Below are 23,215 nucleotides of genomic sequence, written 5' to 3' on the forward strand. Positions count from 1 at the left end.
TTACCCCAGTTGGTCTCAAACTCCTGGGCTTAAGTGATCCTCCTGCCTCAGCCTCCCAAAGTGTTGGGATTACAGGTGTGAGCCAGTTTACCGGGCCATGGATTTTGTCTTCCCCACTGGCATGTGCTTTCTGAGGACGGGGCACTGTAGAAAGATTGAGGAGTTGGGGCATGGCTGGGAGGTTTCAGTCTCTGCTCAGGGGATACTGTATGGTGGGCAGAACTCTTAGCAAAAATTGGTGAGAAGGCCAGAGGCTCAGAGATAAGAAATCTCACTTCCAGTCTGGTGTTGGTGGGAGTTCAGAGAGGGCTTGTGGAGGAGGTGGAACTGTGGTTTGACAAAGTGTTTAAAAAATTATAATGAAATACACACAACCTAAAATTTACTGTCTTAACTTTTTTTGTTGTTGTTGTTGTTTTGAGATGGGATCTCACTTTGTCACCCAGGCTGGAGTGCCATGGTATAATCTCGGCTCACTGCAACCTCCGCCTCCTGGGTTCAAGTGATTCTCCTGCCTCAGCCTCTGGAGTAGCTGGGACTACAGGTGCATGTCACCACGCCCAGCTAAATTTTGTATTTTTAGTAGAGATGGGGTTTCCCCATGTTGACCAGGCTGGTCATGAATTCCTGACCTCAAGTAATCCACCTACCTCGGCCTCCCAACATGCTGGGATTACAGGCATGAGCCACCACACCTGGCTAGACTTGCAGTTAAACAATGACATTCCTATCACATTGATCTGAATAAAGCTGCTCATAGCCAGTGTTGGTGCAGGCTTATGAGAATTGCTTTTCCCATTCCTGGTGGGAGTGTATATAGGTAGAGCTCGGCCAGGGCATTTTGGCAAAATCCAGCAATGTTCAAGATCCCCTGTAAGGGTCTTGACCATTTCTTTTGGACTGTATTATTTTGTTGGGCTTTTGTTGACTTCCAGTTGCCAGTTTATTGTTCTAGAACCACTTATAAGCATAGTAGGCTAGAGGTGTTGGGGAACTAAAACCTCCATCTAGCAGTCCTCACCCAGTGGCTGATGGGAGTTGGTATATAAATACCCCAGCTCCCTTGCCTCCTGATTAAGCTCATGGTGGTGGTAACTGGCTCAACCCAGCCTTCATTGGCAGCTATCCCTTCTCTGTACCACTTCTTTTCTTCTATTTCTTTTTTTTTTTTTTTTTTTGAGACAGGGTCTCACTCTTGTCACCCAGGCTGGAGTGCAGTGGCACAATCATAGCTCTCTGCAACCTCGACCTTTCAGGCTCAGGTGCTCCTCCTACCTCCTTCTCCTGAGTAGTTGGGACTACAGGTGTATGCCACCAAGCCCAGCTAATTTTTTTGTATTTCTTGTAAGGTGGGGTTTTGCCGTGGCTGGTCTCGAACTCCTGAGGTCAAGTGATCCTGCAGCCTTGGCCTCCCAAAATGCTGCAGTTATAGGCGTCAGCCACCGCACCTGGGCCTACTTCCCTTTCTCTATGTTTGTGTTCCTTAGCTCTCCCAAACATACTATGTCCCTCTTAATCTTTGTCTCTGAGTCAGCATCTGGAGGAACCCAGATCAGGATACCCTCTGACTCAGCACTTTTACTTCTCAGATCCTCTCTGACAACATTTTTCTCACATGTGCTCAGAGAATCATGTGTGAGGAAGTTCGTTGGCTATATTGAAAAATTAGGCCTCCCCAAATGCCCAGAAGGGAAATGCTTACCTCAGTGATGTATCACCCATAGTACAAAATACTCTGCTGCAGTGAAAGACTGCGGGGAGGCAGGGGAGAACAATGGGCTCTAGAGCCTCAAACTGCCTGGGTTCCAACACTGACCCTCCCACTGAGTGCACACGGACATTGTCTCAGTCTCCTTTTCTGTTTAATGGGCATGATAATAGTTCCTTCCTCGCAGATTGTTGTGCAGAGTAATTGAGATACACTTTTTTTTTTTTTTTTTTTTGAGACAAGATCTCACTCTATTCCCCAGGCTAAATACGGTACTGCAGCCTCAACCTCCCGGGCTCAGGTGAGCCTCCCACCTCAGTCTCCTGAGTAGCTGAGACTACAAGTGCACATTACCATGCCTAGCTAATTTTTTATTTATTTTTTTTGCAGAGATGGGGTCTTGCTATGTTGCCCAGGCTGGTCTTGAAATCCTGGGCTCAAGCAATCCTCCCACCTCAGCCTCCCAAAGTGCTGGGATTATAGGCATGAGCCACTGCCCCCAGTCATCATAGAATTATTGTACAGATTAATTGAGGTACATTTTAAGCTCTTAGCACTATGCTTCACATATAGAAATCACTATAGTATATTTTGAATTTTATTATGTGTATTAAGGTATATTAATATTATATATATATATAAAATGGTAAAAGCAAATTGTAGAAACAAGAGATTTGGGATGGATCCATTTCTGTTAAACAAAACAAAGTGTGTAATAAGGTATGTATACAAATGTAATTGATCTGAGAAATGTCTGTAAGGATGTGCTTCAAACTAATTATGGTGGGACCACTGCAGTGGGGGGATTACGGAGGGCAGGGATAAGAAAGTGGAATTTAGAAATCTTTATGTATTTTTTTTTAAAAAAACAAATATGTATTCATGAATTACTTGTGTCAATTTCAAGCAGACGTTTATTTATTTATTTATTTATTTATTTATTTATTTAGTTTTTGAGACGGAGTCTCGCTCTGTCGCCCAGGCTGGAGTGCAGTGGCCGGATCTCAGCTCACTGCAAGCTCCGCCTCCCGGGTTCACGCCATTCTCCTGCCTCAGCCTCCCGAGTAGCTGGGACTACAGGCGCCCGCCACCTCGCCCGGCTAGTTTTTTGTATTTTTTAGTAGAGACGAGGTTTCACCGTGTTAGTCAGGATGGTCTCGATCTCCTGACCTCGTGATTTGCCCGTCTCGGCCTCCCAAAGTGCTGGGATTACAGGCTTCAGCCACCGCACCCGGCCCAGACGTTTATTTTTTAAATTAAAAGTGCATACATAGTTGGCACCCAGAGGGTATAGTGGCCTTGGAGACCAGGCTGAAGGGACGTTATGTTTAGCTGCTTAGATGGGCCTAGTCCAGTCCTCAGGGAGGTCTCTGCCCCCGATGTCCCCCTCCCTGTCTTCCTACAGTGTCGCAAGGTGTGTGGCCTGAATGTCTCTGACCGCTGTGACTTCATCCGGACCAACCCCGACTGCCACAGTGATGGGGGCTACCTGGACTACCTGGAAGGCATCTTCTGCCACTTCCCTCCCAACCTCCTCCCTCTGGCTGTCACCCTCTACGTGAGGCCCTGCCCCGGGGGGCTGGTGAGAGGGGCTGGTGTCCCCAGCTGGACTTGACTCTCTCCTCCCCGCCGGCTCCCTACCCAGGTTTCCTGGCTGCTCTACTTGTTTCTGATTCTGGGAGTCACCGCGGCCAAGTTGTGAGTTTGGCTCTGGGCTCCGGTCTGGCTTATCAATGGGAGGAGGGGTTCCAGGAGGCTGACATCCGCTCACCCTGGGTTTGGGGGAAGGATAGGGGTCCGGGGCCAGTCACTATGGAAATGTTTCCTGTCTGCTTTTTCTCCGTAGTTTCTGCCCCAACTTGTCGGCCATTTCCACCACGCTCAAGCTCTCCCACAACGTGGCAGTATCCTTTTGTCCAGTGTCCTGCACCCTGGAGGGAGGGCAGTTGTGGGGAGGCTGGGGGATAGGGTTGTGGCTCGTGGCCCAGGGAAGGCCTGGGTGGGCTGCAGCTGTGATCCTGGCCTGCCTTGACATGCTCCCCACATGGCGTCACCTTCCTGGCATTTGGGAATGGTGCACCTGACATCTTCAGTGCCCTGGTGGCCTTCTCCGACCCGCACACAGCCGGCCTGGCCCTTGGGGCACTGTTTGGTGAGAACAGCCCCAGTGAGGGGGGTGGGAGAAGCAGCAGGAGAGGGTGCAGGGTGACTGAGCTCTGACCTCCTCTCCCCAGGCGCTGGCGTGCTGGTTACCACAGTGGTGGCCGGAGGCATCACCATCCTACACCCCTTCATGGCTGCCTCCAGGCCCTTCTTCAGGGACATCGTTTTCTACATGGTGGCTGTGTTCCTGACCTTCATCATGCTCTTCCGTGGCAGGGTCACGATGGCATGGGCTCTGGGTGAGCAGCTGTGGGGCTCAGGAGGGAGATCCCAGGGCTGATGGGCAGGAGGTTTAGGAGGTGCCTGGGACAGAGAGATGTGAGGGGTGGTCAGTGGGGGGCTTGATTTGATTACAAGTGACAGAAACCCTCCTCAAGCTGGCTTGCGCAAAAATGGGAACATGTGGGTCACATAACCAAAGAGGCCCAGCAGAGCTGGGGGCTGGGCAGGAAGTATTCAAAAGTTTCACAATTTTTTGGCCAGGCGTGATGGCCTATCATCCCAGCAATTTGAGAGTCTGAGGCAGGAGGATCACTTTGGTTCAGGAGTTTGAGACCAGCCTGGGCAACATAGTGAGACTACATCTCTACAAAAAAGAAAAAACTTAGCTGGGCATGGTAGTAGAGCGTTCCTGTGGCCCCAGTTACTCTAGAAGCTAGGGCAGGAGGATCCCTTGAGCCTAGGAGTTCGAGACTGCAGTGACCCATGATTGTGCCACAGCACTCCAGCCTGGGCAACAGAGCAAGACTCTGTCTCAAAAAAATTTTTTTTTCATAATTTCCAATTTTAACAAGCAGTACAGGTGGGATGCTAACTGGGGCCACCTGGATCGTGACAGCATACATGTTCCATTCAGATGGTTCAAGGGGTATGAATGGAGGGACAATTTGTGCAGAAGGATAACGAAACCAACAAGGGACACTGAATTGCGAGATACCCAGGGGCCAGCAACAGTGGGAGCTGTGACCACACCTATCCCCCGTGGCAAAAGGGGCAGGGAATGGAGTGGTGGGGCCCAGTGAGAGCTGGAGGGCTGAAGGCCTGGAGCTATACTGAAGAGGGTTGCAGGCCCTACCAGAGACACACAACAGGGAGGGAGTAGGAAGAAACACTCCAAACTCTCTCCCGCTGCTTCTGATTTCCTGTCTGGCCTCCTGTTGGCTGAACCTAGTTGTAGCCAGAGCTGCAGGGCTGCCTCCTTCCAGGGCACAGAGTGGGACACCTACCCTTAGCGCTTGAATAGGGTCCTGGAGGTCACTCTGTGTGCCTGGCGTTTCCTCCTCAATTGCAAGGGAGACAGGAAGGGAGATGGTCCTGGAAGGTGGGAGGAAGGATTGGGGAGCTCAAGGAAAAGACCATTTACCCACCGGTACCAGGCTGGGCTAACACAGATTGCCACCGCTAAAATGCACCAGTGATAGATAGAACTGCCAGCCTTTGTTCTCTGGGTCTGTAGCCAGGACACCACTTGGTGACGGCCTGCACCACCCTATCTGCAGGTTACCTGGGCTTGTATGTGTTCTATGTGGTCACTGTGATTCTCTGCACCTGGATCTACCGATGGCAACGGAGAGGATCCCTGGTCTACTCCATGCCAGTTACTCCAGGTAAGAGTCTGCATCGGACTCCAGAGAGGACCAGTGGGGACTGGGAGCCTCTGTGCCCTTCACTGCTACCGTGGGTCTCTTGAGGCCATTGTCCCCACCAAGCTCATCTCCTCTTCATGCTTTTTCTACTCATTCTGCTGAGGTCCCGCCTCCATGCTTCCACTAGTGCCCATGAGCCTCCTCATCGCCTACTGGCTCAAGTGCACTCCTTCCTCCTCTATGCAGTTGCCAGGGCCATCTCTCTAAGAATCGCCACTGCTCCCTGCTCTGATGTTTCCCACCACTTTCAGGGTAAAACCCAAATGCTGCCGTGACAGGGACACTGAGAAATAAAAAATAAATACAAAGAAATCAGTAATATTCAAACATAGTCATATACACAAATACACGCACACACACATGCACCCAGCATACATACAGAACTCACACCCATCTATAAATACATGCACACATACATGCACACACATACACAAATACACAACTCATGTACGTGCACACATACATGCACACACGTATACCCAACATATACATTGACAAATACATGCACACATACACAACACACACATACACAAATACATGCACACACATATACAACCCACACACAGATATGTGTACATATACACACACACATATACAAATACATGCACACACATATACAACCCACACACACAATATACACACATACATATGCAGATACAAACCCGTACACATACACGTATACAAATACATGCACACACATACGCAACACACATACGAATACATGCGCACACACATGCGACACACAAATACATGCACACATACACAACATGTACACACACAAACGTACAACACTATATGAATACATTCACACACATACACAGATACACAACACATACAAACTCATGCACATACAACACACACAAATATATGAACACACATTCTACACACATACAGATACATGCACACACATATACAAATATGTGGACACACATATTTGTGTTCACATAATGCTTCCAACACACAAAAATACATGCACACACACAACACACACATATACAAATATGTATATACACAGCACACACATATGCAACACAGATACATGCACAACACACGCAACACAAATACATGCATGCACATACACAACACACACAAAAACATAAATGCACACAAATACACAACATATACATACACAAATTCATACACACACAACACAAATGCATGCACACACAAATACGCAGCACATAGTACACATACACAAATACACGCACCTATACAACACACATATACAAATACATGGACACACGCACAAACAAATACATGAACACAGATACGTAACACACACGCAGCGTACTCAGAGGCAGAATCAGGGCTAGAGCTGACTGACTTCTCACTCGAGGTGGGCCATTTTCCTTTCAGGCCCCTCCTTACAGGTCTCAGGCCTCTCAGCATCCACAGGCCTCCTGAGAAGAGAAAAATAATATAGGTTCCAGATTCTGAAAAGGACAGCACTGAAGTCAATAAATGTTTGAGTTGTGTCTTCGAATGCCCCTATTAACTTTAGCATTTTAGCTGCATGCTTACATTTGGCCACGTTTGATGAGTTAGACTTTTTCACTGTGTAAGAATTCCTGAGCATGCATGCAGACTGCTAGAAATCCAAAATAGAGAGGACCTGGACATGGCTGGGCGCAGTGGCCCCTGCCTGTAATGCCATCATTTTGGGAGGCTGAGGCGGGTAGACAGCTGAGGTCGGGAGTTTGAGACCAGCCTGGCCAACATAGCAAAAAAATTTTTCTAAAAAAATTTTTTTTAATTAGCTGGGCATAGTCTCAGCTACTCGGGAGGCTGAGGTGGGAGGATAGAGTGAGCCCAGGAGGTCGAGGCTGCAGTGAGCCATGATCATGCCACTGCACTCCAGCCTGGGTGACAGACGAAGATCCTGTCCCAAATAACTAAGTAAATAAGATGGCCTGAACACTTGCATCCCTAAACCTGCTCTGTCCCAGTGTGCTCCCTTGAGAATGGTCTGGGTTCTGTATGTAGCTGGGCCTCTCTCCTACAGAGATCCTCTCAGACTCCGAGGAGGACCGGGTATCTTCTAATAGCAACAGCTATGACTACGGTGAGTCCATGCCCTGTGCCCAGCTGGGGTGGGGGTAACAGGGAAAGGCTGGGGGTGGAAAGATGGGTCCCTTCAAGACCTGGGCTCCAGGAATGAGGCTCCACATTGGCCCCACCTCTCACTGCAGCTCAGGTGAGCCAAGGGCCAGGGTTGTCTGCCCTCTGCTGGGTGCTGGGCTTTGCCTCCTCCCCTAGGGCTGGGAGGACTGGTGGGATGGAGCAGGGAAGGTTTCCTGGAGACGAAGCCAGCTGTAGGCACACCTCACCACCCGACCCCCTGCACACAGGTGACGAGTACCGGCCACTGTTCTTCTACCAGGAGACCACGGCTCAGATCTTGGCCCGGGCCCTCAATCCCCTGGATTACATGAAGTGGAGAAGGAAGTCAGCATACTGGAAAGCCCTCAAGGTCTTCAAGGTAGGAGGGGTCCTGGAGCTAGGCTCACAGCCTTGTGAGAGCGGCAAGACAAAGGTCACGCTACCCTCTCCAGCTCTATGAGGGGGAGGGCATGGGGTCCACTGAGACCCTCTCAGAATACATGACTTAGGATTTGATGGGGAAACTGAGGCATGGAGCTTGGCTGATGACTTGACCTGGGGCTCTGCCCTCTAGTGGCCCCCAAAGACATCCATATCCTAACCTCTGAAACCTGGGAATATGTTACCTTTATGGCAGAAAGACCTTTGCAGATGTGATTAAAGATCTTGAGATGAGCCTGGCTTATATCCAGTGGGCCCAGTGTCATCACAGGAATTGGCACAGGGAAAGAGGGAGGCAGGAGGGTCAGAGTCAGAGACTGAGAAGTGGCGACAGGAGCACAGGGTGGAATGATGTGGGGCCAGGAAGGCAGGCGGCCCCTGGAAGCTGGAAGGACCCTCATTCTCCCCTAGAGCTTCCAGAAGGAACAGCCCTGCTAACAACTTGACTTCAGGACTTCTGCCCTCCAGAACTGTCCAAGAATACATTTGTGCTATTGACAGTCGCTCTGTTTGTGGTCATTTGTCCCAGTAGCCAGAGGCAACCGGGCGCTTAGCCTGGGACCCACACACAGTCGGTGCTTCAGCAAGGGCGGGAGCTCTTGAGTCACTGAAGTCCGTCTGTGGCGGCTGGGATTCAGGCTTCCCTACCGACACCCTCCCACCTTTGCCCCCTTCACAGCTGCCTGTGGAGTTCCTGCTGCTTCTCACAGTCCCTGTCGTGGACCCGGACAAGGATGACCGGAACTGGAAACGGCCCCTCAACTGTCTGCATCTGGTTATCAGCCCCCTGGTTGTGGTCCTAACCCTGCAGTCGGGGACCTGTGAGTATCCCCTACCCCGGGCCAACCCACTTTCCACCTCCTTCCCACGTTCTGGACTTTTCTTCCACCCAGGCTGGAGTACAGTGGCACAATCTCAGCTCATTGCAGCCTCCCTCCGCCTCTCGGGTTCAAGTGATCATCCTGTCTCAGCCTCCCTGGCAGCTGGAATTACAGGCGTGCACTACCATGCCCGACTAATTTTTGTATTTTTCGTAGAGACAGGATTTCACCATGATGGGCAGGCTGGTCTTAGATTCCTGACCTCAAGTGATCCGTCCATCTTGGCCTTCCGAAATGCTGGGATTACAGGCATGAGCCACCATGCATGGTGGAGTTTTCTTCTCAACCACATGAGGGAGGTTTGGGCTAGAGGCAGAAACCTGGATATACAGCAGGCACTTACTATGTGCTTGTGCCATAAGGGACACCAGCCGGGAAGTTCACCCAGGGGACCGCCTGCAGTCAGTTGATCCAATCTTGCTGGCCCCAGATGGAGGCTGCAAAACAGGTGACCCCAGGGCCAAATCCAGTCCTCTGGCTTGTTTGCCTGCATTTAAAATTTGGGGGATTTTACGTTAAAATCTGGATTTTGGCTTCTCAAGATCTGGGCCACATTCCTGAAGGCAAAACTGGCTGGAGCAGAGAAGGGGCACCCCCTATGGGGTGCCTGCGGCCTGAATCATCACAGTCCCCTCCATTGCCTGTTGGGTGCTCTGGGCTGAGCTTCCTTCCCTCATTTGTGTTCCCTCGTTTGTGTGACCTGGCTGGTCCCCACTGGCATTTGAATTTTCCCATCTGCCCCAGAATGTCCTTTTCTTTCTTGCCCTGCTCTGGCCAAGGAAATGCTCAGGCTTGTCTGACGTCTTCTAACTCCTGCTACCCAGGTTTCTTCCTGTTGTCTAACTTTAGTATCTCATGCTGTCTGTTTCCTATCATCTAGGCTCCTCCCCCTCAGCCCCGGGGCATTGCCTGGAGGTGGGAGTAGGACTCTGGTGCAAATGCCTGGCTGGGCGTGGTGTTGTGCGCTATAACAGAGTCAGGATGAAACTCCATCGGGATGAAACAGCCTCCTTGCCACATTCCCTGTGAATTTCTCCCCTGGTTTGTGGGAGGATGCAGGCATAGAGGGAAGGAGATAGGAGGAGAGGTGATTGATAGTGACTCAGAGCTGAAAAGGGCCACCCCCTAGGGCCATCTGGTTCATCACAGTCCTCCATTCTTCATCCATTCTCTACGGAGCGGGGAAGCCTTGCCTTTTCAGGCCAGGGCAAATCCAGGGACTTGCTTTCACAAGCGGTGTGGCATCTTTATTTATTTATTTATTTTAATTTTATCTTATTTTGAAATGGAGTCTGACTGTCACCCAGGCCCGAGTACAGTGGCGCGATCTCAGCTCACTCTAACCTCCACCTCCAGGACTCAAGCGATTCTCCTGCCTCAGCCTCCCAAGTAGCTGGGATTACAGGCAACTGCCACCACGCTTGACTAATTTTTGTATGTGTTGTGGCTTCTTAAAAGAGTGATTCGCACACATCAGTCATTCACAGACCGTCTTTCCAATTTTTCTCTTACTCTATACTATTACATTTGATATTTTTCTTTGTTTTTCTTGAGACAGAATCTCACTCTGTCACCCGGGCTGGAGTGCAGTGGCACAATCTCGGCTCACTGCAACCACCACCTCCAGGGTAAGCAATCCTCCTGCCTCAGCCTTCTGAGTAGTTGGGACTACAAGCACCCGCCACCATGCCCAGCTGATTTTTGTATTTTTGGTAGAGATGGGGTTTCACCATGTTGGCCAGGCTGGTCTTGAACACCTGACCTCAGGCGATCCGCCCGCCTCAGCTTCCCAAAGTGCTGGGATTATAGGTATGAGCCACCATACCTGGCCGAGGCCTCTGAGACTCTGAGCCAGCTGCCTCCTACAGCCTTTTCTGTGCTATTCCTGGTGCAGGTCTGCTTGATTCCATCTTACCTAACTCCCCTCTTCCCACAGAGTCCTTGTACTCCTCTCTGCTTAACACTCAGCTCAGATCCTCAGTGTCTTCACGCCCCAGCCACCTCCTCAAATTTCTCTAGCACAGGAGTGGCAAATACATGGAAAGGGCTTCCAACCCAGGCGTCTGGATCCAAAGCCAGCACTGAGGTAAAAATCCCATGCTAGCAAAATTATCTCAGGAGCTGGGTACAGTGGCACACATGTGCAGTCCCCACTACTCAGGAAGCTGAGGTGGGAGGATGGCTTGAGCCCAGGAGTTTGAGGCTGCAGTGAGCTGTGATTGTGCCAGTGCACTCCAGTTTGGTTGACAGAACGAGACCCTATCTCAAAAAAAAAAAAAAAAAAAAATCCCCCTTGACAATCACTCATAACGTATTGTGTATACAAATTTGTGTATTTCGCCCACTCACATAACTTTTTTTTTTTTTTTGGAGACAAGATCTCACTCTGTTGCCCAGGCTGGAGTACAGTGGTGCAATTTAGGTTCACTGCAACTGCCACCTCTCGGGACTCAAGTGATCCTTCCACTTCAGCCTCCTAAGTAGCTGGGACCAGAGGTGCCCACCACCACACCCAGCTAATTTGGTTTTTTTTTTTTTTTGAGATGGAGTCTTACTCTGTTGCCCAAGCTGGAGTGCAGTGGTGCGATCTTGGCTCACTGCAACCTCCACCTCCTGGGTTCAAGTGATTCTCCTGCCTTAGCCTCCTGAGTAACTGGGACTGCAGGTGTGTGCCACCACCCCCGGCTAATTTTTGTATTTTTAGTAGAGACGGGGTTTTGCCACCTTGGCCAGGCTGGTCTCGAACTCCAGACCTTAGGTGATCTGCCCGCCTCAGCTTCCCCAAGTGCTGGGATTACAGGTGTGAGCCACTGCGCCCAGTCTAATTTTTGTATTTTTTGTAGAGGTGGGGTCGCACCATGTTGCCCAGGCTGGTCTTGAACTCCTGGGCTCAAGCAATCTGCACGCCGGGGCCTCCCAAAGTGCTGGGATTGTAGGCATGAGTCACTGCGCCCAGCCTTCTCACATAATTCTTAAGCCCACTGACATTTGGGAGCCATGAGCTAGACTAAGAAAAGAACAAAAGAAGGGTCTTGATGCAGGTATATGAGCATTCGAACCATTCATTGTCTTTAAGACCAGTACCGACTCCTAGTGGTGAAAAGGGTGATGTGTGGGGAATTCTAGAGTGTTCTCCTCACCTTAGGGTATCTCCCTTTGGTGTTTAATATGAAGCCTCTGGAACCTTCATATTTGTTAATGGATTGGATGATAGAGTGGACTTACTTGGGTACCTCTTAGTGGGGAGGCTGGGTTTGACTGTCAGGTTCGTCTCATGGAGCAATGCCATCCACTGGTAATGCCTGGCTGGAGGGGGCTGCCTGGAAATGCAGTTGCATGGAAGTATTGTGCTTGATTAATGATGTCTGTCACGGAGGTAGAAGAGGGTGATGGTGTTAGTGGTTCTAGCCATGCCTATCCTAGTTCCACAGCAACAGGCTGGAGAGAGTCGTTTTTGTGTGTCTCTATTGTCTTTCAAATGTGACTAACTTGAGGGCAGAGGCTGCATTTTTAATTTTTCTGTCCCCTTGAAATGTCTAGGACAGGGCTGGGCAGATAGCAAGCATCTACCTGACATCCAAACAGTCCGTTGTAAGTGGGTGTTGAGGCAGCTGGGAAGGTACCAGGTCCCTTTCTGTCCCTTTGCAGATGGTGTCTATGAGATAGGCGGCCTCGTTCCTGTCTGGGTCGTGGTGGTGATCGCAGGCACAGCCTTGGCTTCAGTGACCTTTTTTGCCACATCTGACAGCCAGCCCCCGAGGCTTCACTGGGTAAGAAGCCCGGGCTCTCTGAGATGGGGGAAGAGGGATACTGAGGTCTCCCATGCAGATGTCCTGTCTGCATCTCTGAGGCACTTTGACCAGTTTGATCAGGAGTCACACAAAGACAGGTAACTGAACTTTAAAGCTGCTTTTGAGAGTTTTTGTTTCTGTGCAGGGTTGCTTTTTTCTTTTTTTGGTAATAGCTTTTGTTGAGATGTAATTCACATACCATGCAATTTACCCATTTAAAGTATACAATTTAATGTTTTTTATTATAGTTACAGAGTTGTGTAATCATCACAGTCAATTTTAGAGAATTTCATCACCCCAAAAAGAGACCTCATGCCCATGAGTCACTCCCCGTTTCCCCACCCCCCACATAGCCTCTGGCAACCACAACTCCACTCTCTGTCTCTATGGGTTTGCCTATCACGGACAGTTTATATAAATAGAATCCTACAATATGTGATTTCCTTTTTTTCGAGACAGGGTCTCCCTCTGCTGTCCAGGCTGGAGTTCAGTGGTGCAATCATTGTTCACTGCAGCCTCGACCTCCTGGGCTGAAGCCATCCTCCCACCTCAGCCTCCCGAGTAGATGGAACTACTCAGGAGCTGAGCCACCACACCCAGCTAATTTTTGTATGTTTTTTGTAAAGATGAGGTCTCACTATGTTGCCCAGACTACTCTCAAACTCCTGGCCTCAAGCAGTCCTCCTGCCTCAGCTTCCCAAAGTGCTAGGATTACAGGCCTGAGCCACTGCGCCTAGCCTTGGGTTTCCAAAGACATTCCAGGGATAGTATGGAATTGCCTTTGTGGGTATCTTTTTCCATTTTCCCTAGTCTATGCACTCTAAGGAATATTTAGGGAGTTTGTCCAGAGACTTTTTCCTTAAAAGTTTACTTAATATTAAATTAGCTGGGCGTGGTAATCTCAGTTGTAATCCCAAGGCGCCTGTAATCTCAGCTACTTGGGAGGCTGAGGCAGGAGAATCACTTGAACCCAGGAGCCAGAGGTTGCAGTGAGCTGAGATCGCATCATGGCACTTCAGCCTGGGTGACAGAGTGAGACTCCGTTTCAAAAAAAAAGTTTACATAATATTTTTATTTTGGCTGAGCTTAGGGGCTCATACCTGTAATCCCAACACTTTGGGAGGCCGAGACGGGTGGATCACCTGAGATCAGGAGTTCTAGACCAGTCTGGCCAACATGTTGAAACCCTGTCTCTACTAAAAATAGAAAAATTAGCCGGGCATGGTGGTGGGCACCTGTAATCCCAGCTACTTGGGTGGCTGAGGCAGGAGAATCGCTTGAACCCAGGAAGTGGAGGTTACAGTGTGCCGAGATCGCACCGCTGCATTCCAGCCTGGGCCACAGAGTGAGACATCATCCTTAAAAAAAAGTTTACTTAAAATTTTCGTGTTTTAGTACTTAGTGATTTTTTAAAATTTTAGTTTTTACTTTTGGGAACTCTCAATGAATGTACCAACCGAAGGGTGTTGAATTTTCAGCAAATGGATCATTTAGGGAAGTTGCTTTTTACTACTTAGGGAAAATTGTCTTTCACTATTTTTTCAAGTACCAATGTGTGCCACAACATGGATGACCCTTGAAAACATGATGCTGAGTGAGAGAAGACTGAAGCAGAGGATCACACACTGTGGGATTCCATTGTCGTGAAATGTCCATGAGGCACATTCAGAGACACAGAGAGCAGAGTAGTGGTTGCATTGGGCTGGCGGGGTGGGGCTAGGGAGTGACTGCTCATGAGTACAGGGATACTTTTGGGGATGAGGGGTGCTGTTTGGTTCATAGACTGGAAATCTGATGAAAGTGATAAGGAACCCTTTCCAGACAAAATAATATTTTTTTTTTAGTATATGAAAGGGAGGATTTTTTTGTTTTGTTTTGTTTTTGTTTTTGTTTTTTGTTTTTTGTTTTTTTGAGACAGAGTCTCAGTCGCCCAGGCTGGAGTACACTGGCACGATCTAGGCTCATTGCAACTTCTGCCTCCCAGCTTCAAGCGGTTCTCCCGACTAATTTTTGTATTTTTAGTAGAGACAAGGTTTCACCATGTTGGCCAGGCTGATCTTGAACTCCTGATCTCAGGTGACCTGCCCGCCTTGGCCTCCCATAGTGCTGCGATTACAGGCGTGAGCCACCATGCCTGGCCTGAAAGGGAGTTTCTTAAGGAAAAAAGAAAATAATATTGAACTCACGTTTTATTGAGCACTAACTATGTGCAGGCACCAATGCATATAATAATGTGTTTTATACTCATAATAAGCTCATGAGGTAGATACTGTTATCCCATTTCACAGGTGAGGAACTGAGGCTGTGTCCCTGTTGGGGCTGGCCTTGGTCCCACAGCAAACCATTCCCTCCGCAGCTCTTTGCTTTCCTGGGCTTTCTGACCAGCGCTCTGTGGATCAACGCGGCGGCCACAGAGGTGGTGAACATCTTGCGGTCCCTGGGCGTGGTCTTCCGGCTGAGCAACACTGTGCTCGGGCTCACGCTGCTGGCCTGGGGGAACAGCATTGGAGGTGACTCAGGGCTGGGTAGGGTTGAGTGGGGGGTCAGTGCGGCCACATCTTAGCTCTTTCCTCCCCCAGCCAGAGTTGCATCTGGGCAGGGGTGTCCAGGGTGTCTGCCCTCTGCACCTGTGCAGTGTCCCCCGTCACTGTGGAGTGGCCAGCATCGGGGTGAGATGGTCCTGACTGCAGTTGGACCAAGAAACTCTATAGAGGCCCCTGCCGCTTCCCCTCCCTCTGACACGGGGATGCTCGGTGGCTCCCAGAGTTCAGGCAGGACGTGGATCCCATTGCAGCCAGCCATGCTTGATGTGTACACGGGTGTGTGACATGCGGGCATTCACACTTACATACATACACCCTTGCCTAGTGTAGCAGCCAGGTACGGTTGGCCAGTTTATGCACTGCTCTAGAGCATCCAGACAAGAGGATGAGGGAGCTGAAATCTAGCCCCTCCTCCACTCACCTTTTTGAGCACCTTCTTCTAATTCATGTGGAGGTACTGTGCATGTTAGCAGCAGATGAGACTTTGAAAAATTGGTAACTGAGGCTTTTTTTTTTTTTTGAGATGGAGTCTTGCTCTGTTGCCCAGGCTGGAGTGCAATGGTGCGATCTCGGCTTATTGCTGCAACCTCTGCCTCCCAGGTTCAAGCAATCCTCCTGCCTCAGCCTCCTGAGTAGCTGGGATTAGAGGCGCCCACCACCACACCCGGCTAATTTTTGTATTTTTAGTAGAGACAGGGTTTCATCACGTTGGCCAGGCTGGTCTCGAACTCCTGACCTCAGGTGATCCATCTATCTTGGCCTCCCAAAGTGCTGGGATTACAGGCGTGAGCCACTGTGCCCAGCTGATAGCCGCGTTTTTCACACCTGGGAAGTTGTTGCTGGTGGGAAAGAGTGGGGTAAAGGACTTAAGGAAGGAAATGTGTCTTCCCAGTTGCTGTGCCCCTTCACAGAGCACCCCACCAGCTAGTGCCCAGGCACACATGGGCATCTATCTATGTTTGTTGCCTGAGTGACCGTGGGTGAGAATGAAGGCGTGGATGACCAGGGAGGGCGGGGGAAGCGACTCACCACTGCAGGCCCCTCTTGTTCCTGCGCAGATGCCTTCTCGGATTTCACGCTGGCCCGCCAGGGCTACCCGCGGATGGCGTTCTCCGCCTGCTTTGGCGGTATCATCTTCAGTATCCTTTGTGGTCTGTTCTTGGCCTTAGCACTGGTGTCACAGCCATGGGTGGGGGGTGCTCCGTGCCCCACCCTGGGGATTGGCTCTCGGTGTAACACCTGGGGCAGGTAACGTGGCTGCCTGGCCCTCAGCCTCTAAGGCTTTAAAATAGGAATTTGGGGAGTGCTAACCTCCTAGGGGGGTGTTGTAAGGATCCAATGAGGTGAATGAAATTCTTGGCCCCTGGTAAGGGCTCAGCAGACAGCAGCTGTTATTGTTAGGGCGGTGAGTGGTGTGAGAAGCAGGCGCCACAGGATGAGCTTGTGTGTTCTATGGAAGACCCTTTCTCTCTTGCTGACAGGGACATGTCATGGTCTATGCTAGGGGTTGGCAGACTTTTTCTAAAAGGGCCAGAGAATACTTTTTTTTTTTTTTTGAGACAGAGTCTCGCTCTGTCACCCAGGCTGGAGTGCAGTGGCACGATCTCAGCTCACTGCAATTTCTGCCTCCTGGGTTCAAGCAATTTTCCTGCCTTAGCCTCCCAAGTAGCTGGGACTATAGGCGCGTGCCACCACGCCCAGCTAATTTTTGTATTTTTAGTAGAGACAGGGTTTCACTATGTTGACCAGGCTGTTCTCAAACTCCTCACCTCAAGTGATCTGCCGGCCTCAGCCTCCAAGTGCTGGGATTACAGGCGTGAGCCACCACACCTGGCCCAAAGAATAAATATTTTAGACTTTGGGCGCCATGCAGGCGGTTTTGCAGCTACGCAACTCTGCTGCTGTAGTGCAGAAACAGGCCCAGACAATGCATAAGTCAATGGCCATGGCTCTGTTCCAATAAAACTTTATTTATAAAATCAGTTAGTGGGCCAAATTTGGCCGGAGGGCTGATGTTTGCCAACTTTTGGTCTATATAGAAAGGATGGATATAGCCAGCCTGAGGCTATGAAGAGAAAGAGCTTTGAAACTAGATGGTCGTGGGTTCCAAACAGTACCTGGCACACGGAAGGCATTCAGCCAGCAGTGGATATTGTTGGCTGCTAAAGAAAGTAAGATGATCACAAAGCACCTGAAGGGCCGCTCTCTCCAGGCTCCACAATGACAGAGCCTCACCAGGGGCTACGGTGTGAACAGCTGGCTGGCAAAACAAGCTAACTGCAGGGACCATGATGCCTGCGCTTTTAACTCCCAGGCTGAGCAGGACCCTTGATGGCCCTTTTGTGCCCACTGAGGCCTACTTCTGGCTTTCGGGCTGCAGCCTCGCCTGACCTCCCAGGTTGGTTGTGAAGGAGGGAGCCCTGAACGACCCCTAGAGATGGCCTTGGCTCACACACCATCACCAGTCCCTCTAGGGACTGTGGGCAGTCCCTTCACCTCTCCTGGCCTCTGTTCCTCACCTACTGAGTGCTTACATGGGCCAAGCATTCCTGGCACCCTAAGGTGTTTGATCCTTAGAGACTGACTGCAACACGTACTCAACACCCATCTTCTTAAAGGCCTAAATGAATAGCGTGTCCTCAGATAGGGTGTTTGGGGAAAGGGGAAGTTGGGCATAAAGAAAGCCAAGTGAGTTCATTTTTTTGTAGGTCTGGGCATGGTGGTTCATACCTGTAATCCCAGCACTTTGGGAGGCTGAGGCATGAGGATCACTTGAGCCCAGGAATTTGAGATTTGCCTGGGCAACATAGCAAGACCCTGTCTCTACAAAAAAATTAAAAAATTAGCCAGGCGTATGCCTGTGATCCCAGCTACTTGGGAGGTTGAGGTGGGAGAATCACTAAGCCTAGGAGGTCGAGGCTGCAGTGAGTCGTGTTCACACCACTGCACTTGTCTTCGTCCAATCCCCACCAAATTTTTTTTTGAGACGGGTCTCACTCTGTTGTCCAGGCTGGTCTCAAACTCCTGGCCTCTAGTGATCCTCCTGCCTCGGCCTCCCAAAGTGCTGGGATTACAGGCGTGAGCCACTGCGTCTGGCCCAAGTTCATTCTTGCAGTGGCATCCCAAGCCCCGGAGATGAACGCAGTAGGAGGAAAGGGCTATATGGTCGGGTTATGTGCAGGCCATTCCAGCAGAGCTTCCTGAGCTGGGCTGCAGACATCCTTGTGGGCGTGGGGCTGGGCTGCCTGCTCCAGATCTCCCGGAGCCACACAGAGGTGAAGGTGAGTATTTCTTGTAAGTTTACAAGTGTATACAACCAAGATGTAGCTTGACATGGGAAGGGGCAGGAAGGCCCTGGGTTTGGAGCTGGGTGCCATCACTTAAGTCCCTGGCTGTATGACTTTGAGTGAGTTAGGGCATCTTGGCCGGGTGTGGTAGCTCATGCCTATAATCCCAGCACTTTGGCAGACTGAGGCAGAATATCACTTGAGGTCAGGAGTTCGAGACCAGCCTGGCCAACATGGTGAAACCCCATCTCTCCACTAAAAATACAAAAATTAGCCAGGTGTGATGGTGCACTCCTGTAATCTCAGCTACTTGGGAGGCTGAGGCAGGGGAATCACTTGAACCCAGGAGGTGGAGATCACAGTAAGCCGAGATCACGCCGCTGCACTCCAGCCTGGGCGACAGAGTGAGACTTCATCTCAGAAAAAAAAAAATGGAGTTAGGACATCTCTGGGCCTCAATTTCCTGCCCTGTAAAATGAGATTGATAACACCAGCTGAGCTTCCTGGATAAGCACGCAGGGGGAAGGGCCAGGCTGAGCACCATATCCCAGCACTGCCCACAGGGGAGGTGACAGAAATGTGTGGGTGATTTGGGTGGGTAGCATGTGGCCAGATATTCCAGGTCCTCTAGAGAAGAAATCGAGATTCCTAGGTGAATTGTTTTCTATTTGAAAATCTGCCTTGCATGCAAACAAAACCCTGTGAGTGGGAGGCAGATGGGACCCCTGAGCCGCAAGCTGGCAGTCCCATCCCTGCATCTCTATTCTGGAGGACTTGAGTCCGGAGGCTCAGCAAGGAAGACATAGGCTGGGGAGGAAGAGATGGCCTGGGGGCTGGTTTTAAGCCTCGTGGAGGGAAAGCACTTGGAGTGTTACGAGGCTGAACAAAGTCTCCCGTTTCTCCCAGAGGCATGAGACACAAGTTGTTGAATAGGCTCTCAGCAGAGCCTATTAGCTGGGGGCAGGGCGGTTCTTTCACACTGGTCATGCCCACAAGCAAACAGCTACTTAGGGCTTGAAAAGTTTTCTTTTCTGAAAGGTAAACACCCTCTGCAAACTTTGTTGACCCTCTTTATCCGTGTAATAGGTTCCCTTTCATGGTAGATTCTAGGCCAGTTCCAGGTAATGAGGCTTTAGGGTTGGCCCCTCAGGGGACCTATTTCTTCTTTTCTCCGGGGGGGGGGGGGGGGGGGGGCGGGGGGGGAGGGTGTGTGTGTGTGTGTGTGTGTGTGTGTGTGTGTGTGCGTGTTCACTGCCTTTGTGCTGAGTTTAGGAAATTGTGTGTGTGAGTGTGTGTGTCCACTGCCTTTGTGCTGAGTTTAGGAAATGTGTGTGTCTGTGTGTGTCCACCGCCTTTGTGCTGAGTTTAGGAAATGCTCCTGCCGTTAAATTGCATGAGACATCAACATGGAAGGATGTCCATGGTGTACAGTTGGTTGAAAACCACAAGTCGCTTTGAAACACTCACCTATTGTATGGCCCCATGTCTGTTTTCAGAATTGCTGCACATGTCTAGAGGGGTGTGCGTCCACAGTTGTGTGTAATATGGCACCCCATGGGGAGGGAGGGTAGGCATTGGTTAAGAGCTTGCACTTGGATTTGGGCTCTGTCAGTTACTCTGTCAGTTTCTTCGTCTGTGGGTTGGAGATGAGAAGGATGCAGATGGCTGGATACACCCCGCACAATACCTCGTGTTGTCTTCCTGTGTGTTGGATGCCTGCTAAGTGTGGAAGGAAGAGAAGTGAGGAGGGGACATTTCAATCCCTTTTACTCTTCTGTACTGCTTGAAAATGTGTCAGCAACCATGTGTGCCATGTATACCATAGATTGTGTTAGTTCCCTAGCACTGTCATAAATGGCCACAAACCAGGGGGCTGACAACAGCAAAAATTGAGTCTCTCACAGTTCTGAAGGCCAAAAGTTTGCAATCAGGGCGTCAGCCAGGCAGTGCTGCCTCCAAACTCCGGGGAAGAATCCTTCCTCGCTTCTTGCAGCTGCTGGTGGCTCCGGGCGTTCCTTGCCCAGTGGGCCCATCACTGCAGTCTCTGCCTCTGTGTTCCCATGGCCATCTCTCTCTTCTTCTTACGGAGACGTGAGTCATTGGATTTAGGGGCCACCCTAAGTCCAAGGTGATTGTATCTTGGAACCCTTAGCTTATTATATTTGCAATGACCCTATTTCAAGCAAGGCCACATGCTGAGCTTCTGGATGGGTGTGACTTTGTTGGGGGTGGGGCACTACTTATCCTACTACATATATAAAAACCTGCAGCTGAAATCTGCAGGCTCCTCCCCAGTTCTAGAGAACGGGAATTGCAGTCAGCTCCTCCTTCTCTTGCAGAGGAGCCTGTCTTGTGCCTGACACTGGCTCTCGCTCATTCATTTCTGCTGCTGCCACTCCTCTATCATTCATCCATCCCCTCCTTCACCCAGAAGGCAGAGTCCTCCCAAGTTCAGAGTCAGGCTGAGGTGCCAGGCCCAGTGCTGCTGAACACCTTGGACAAGTCAGTCAATTCTGAGAGTCTTGGTTTCCTCATCTGTAAAATGGAGTCCATCCTAGTACCCACCATACAAGACTATTGTTAGATCAAAGACGACAGTGTCTGTTAGGCCCTTTGCACAATGCCTGGCATAGAACAGGCACTCAATAGATACTTGTAGCTGCCATTTTTTCAAAAACCTTATGGGCTGGGCATAGTGGCTCATGCCTGTAATCCCAGCACTTTGGGAGGCTGAGGTGGGCGGATCACTTGAGGTCAGGAGTTCAAGACCGGCCTGGCCAACATGGTAAAACCCCATCTCTACTAAAAATACAAAAAAATTAGCCAGGCATGGTGGCAGATACCTGTAAGCCCAGCTACTCAGGAGGCTGAGGCAGGGGAATCACTTGAACCCAGGAGGTGGAGGTTGCTGTGAGCCGAGATAGTGCCATTTTACTCCAGCCTGAGTGACAAGAATGAGACTCCAAGTCAAAAAAAAAAAAAAAAAAAGCCTCATAAAGATTTTTTCCATTTTATTATGAAAAACATAGAACAAAGACTTGTATGATAGACACACATATTCCCACCACCCAGGCTCTACTGTTTACATTTGGCTGCCTTTGCTTTGTCATCTGTCTGTCCATGCCTGTCTGTCTATGCCTCCATCTGTTCTTTTTTTTTTTTTGAGATGGAGTCTTGCTCTGTCACCCAGGCTGGAGTGCAGTGGTGCAATCTTGGCTTGCTGCAGCCTCCGCCTCCCAGGTTCAAGTGATTCTCCTGCCTCAGCATCCCAAGTAGCTGGGATTACAGGCACGTGCCACTGCATCTGGCTAATTTTGGCTTTTTTTTTTTTTTTTTTTTTTTTTGAGACGGAGTCTCGCTCTGCCGCCCAGGCTGAAGTGCAGTGGCCGGATCTCAGCTCACTGCAAGCTCCGCCTCCTGGGTTTACGCCATTCTCCTGCCTCAGCCTCCCGAGTAGCTGGGACTACAGGCGCCCGCCACCTCGCCCGGCTAGTTTTTTGTATTTTTTAGTAGAGACGGGGTTTCACCGTGTTAGCCAGGATGGTCTCGATCTCCTGACCTCGTGATCCACCCGTCTCGGCCTCCCAAAGTGCTGGGATTACAGGCTTGAGCCACCGCGCCCGGCCAATTTTGGCATTTTTAATAGAGATGGGGTTTCACCATGTTGGTCAGGCTGGTCTCGAACTCCTGACTTCAAGTGATCTGCCCGCTTTGGCCTCTCAAGGTGTTGGGATTACAGGCGTGAGCCACCATTCCTGGCCTAACACATCCATGTTGTTTCTTGATGCACTTCACAGTAAGTGGTGGACATCCGCTTGTGCATGTCATTGACTAGAGTTCAGTGTTAAAAACAGAGGGAATTATAATGACATCTGACTCAAGGCAGGGGAGAGGCACCCAGGCAGGTGGACCTGGCTGAAGTTGGAAGAGAAGGTTCCCTTTCCCTGCTGCTTCTGAGTCTGGAAACTTCTGGGGCCATCCATGTCTGGGTAACTTTAGGGTGGGGCTTGCCATCCCACAGGGCAGGCTGGGCTGCTGCAGGCCAGTCTTCCTCAACTGGCCCCCAGCTGGTGCCCTCAAACATTGTTGAGGCTGCATTGTTGTTGTTATTTTTATTTATTTATTTATTTTTTTGAGACAGAGTCTTACTCCATCACCCAGGCTAGAGTGCAGTAGCATGATGTCGGCTTACTGCAACCTCTGCTTCCTGAGTTCAAGTGATTCTCCTGCCTCAGCCTCCTCAGTAGCACACCGCCATGCCTGGCTAATTTTTGTATTTTTAGTAGATACAGGGTTTCACTGTATTGGCCAGGCTGGTCTTGAACTCCTGATCTCAGGTGATCTACCTGCCTCAGCCTCCCAAAGTGCTGGAATTACAGACATGAGCCACCGTGCTCGGCTGAGATTGCATTGTTGTTGAGGGTGCATTGTTGAGGCTGCATTATTGTTGAGGCTGCATTGCTGAAGATGCATTGTTGTTCAGGGTGCATTGTTATTGAGGCTGCATTGTTGTTGAGGTTGCATTGTTATTGAGACTGCATTGTTGAGGCTGCATTGTTGAGGGTTCATTGTTATTGAGGCTGCATTGTTGAGGGTGCATTGTTGAGGCTGCATTGTTGTTGAGGGTGCATTGTTGAGGCCGCATTATTGAGTGT

At 50.1% G+C, this 23,215-nt stretch overlaps 1 protein-coding gene across 3 annotated transcripts in view; it reads left to right on the forward strand.

The window, feature by feature from the left end:
• The window catches only part of SLC8B1 (solute carrier family 8 member B1), a 35,759-nt gene that overhangs the window by 10,993 nt on the left and 1,551 nt on the right, over positions 1-23,215 (forward strand). Inside the window, exons 3-15 of one of the 3 annotated variants that reach the window (XM_033220487.1) lie at positions 3,114-3,266; positions 3,354-3,406; positions 3,555-3,612; positions 3,755-3,860; positions 3,943-4,110; positions 5,371-5,478; positions 7,520-7,579; positions 7,866-7,996; positions 8,738-8,879; positions 12,588-12,709; positions 15,087-15,240; positions 16,332-16,412; positions 18,490-18,554. In XM_033220487.1, coding sequence (XP_033076378.1) covers positions 3,114-3,266; positions 3,354-3,406; positions 3,555-3,612; positions 3,755-3,860; positions 3,943-4,110; positions 5,371-5,478; positions 7,520-7,579; positions 7,866-7,996; positions 8,738-8,879; positions 12,588-12,709; positions 15,087-15,240; positions 16,332-16,412; positions 18,490-18,554 — 1,401 coding nt within the window. The other 2 variants (XM_033220488.1, XM_033220489.1) reach the window with 2 other exon arrangements.

The sequence above is a fragment of the Trachypithecus francoisi genome, unplaced genomic scaffold, assembly GCF_009764315.1.
Source record: "Trachypithecus francoisi isolate TF-2019V2 unplaced genomic scaffold, Tfra_2.0 Lachesis_group11, whole genome shotgun sequence".
In the NCBI taxonomy this organism is placed as follows: domain Eukaryota; kingdom Metazoa; phylum Chordata; class Mammalia; order Primates; family Cercopithecidae; genus Trachypithecus; species Trachypithecus francoisi.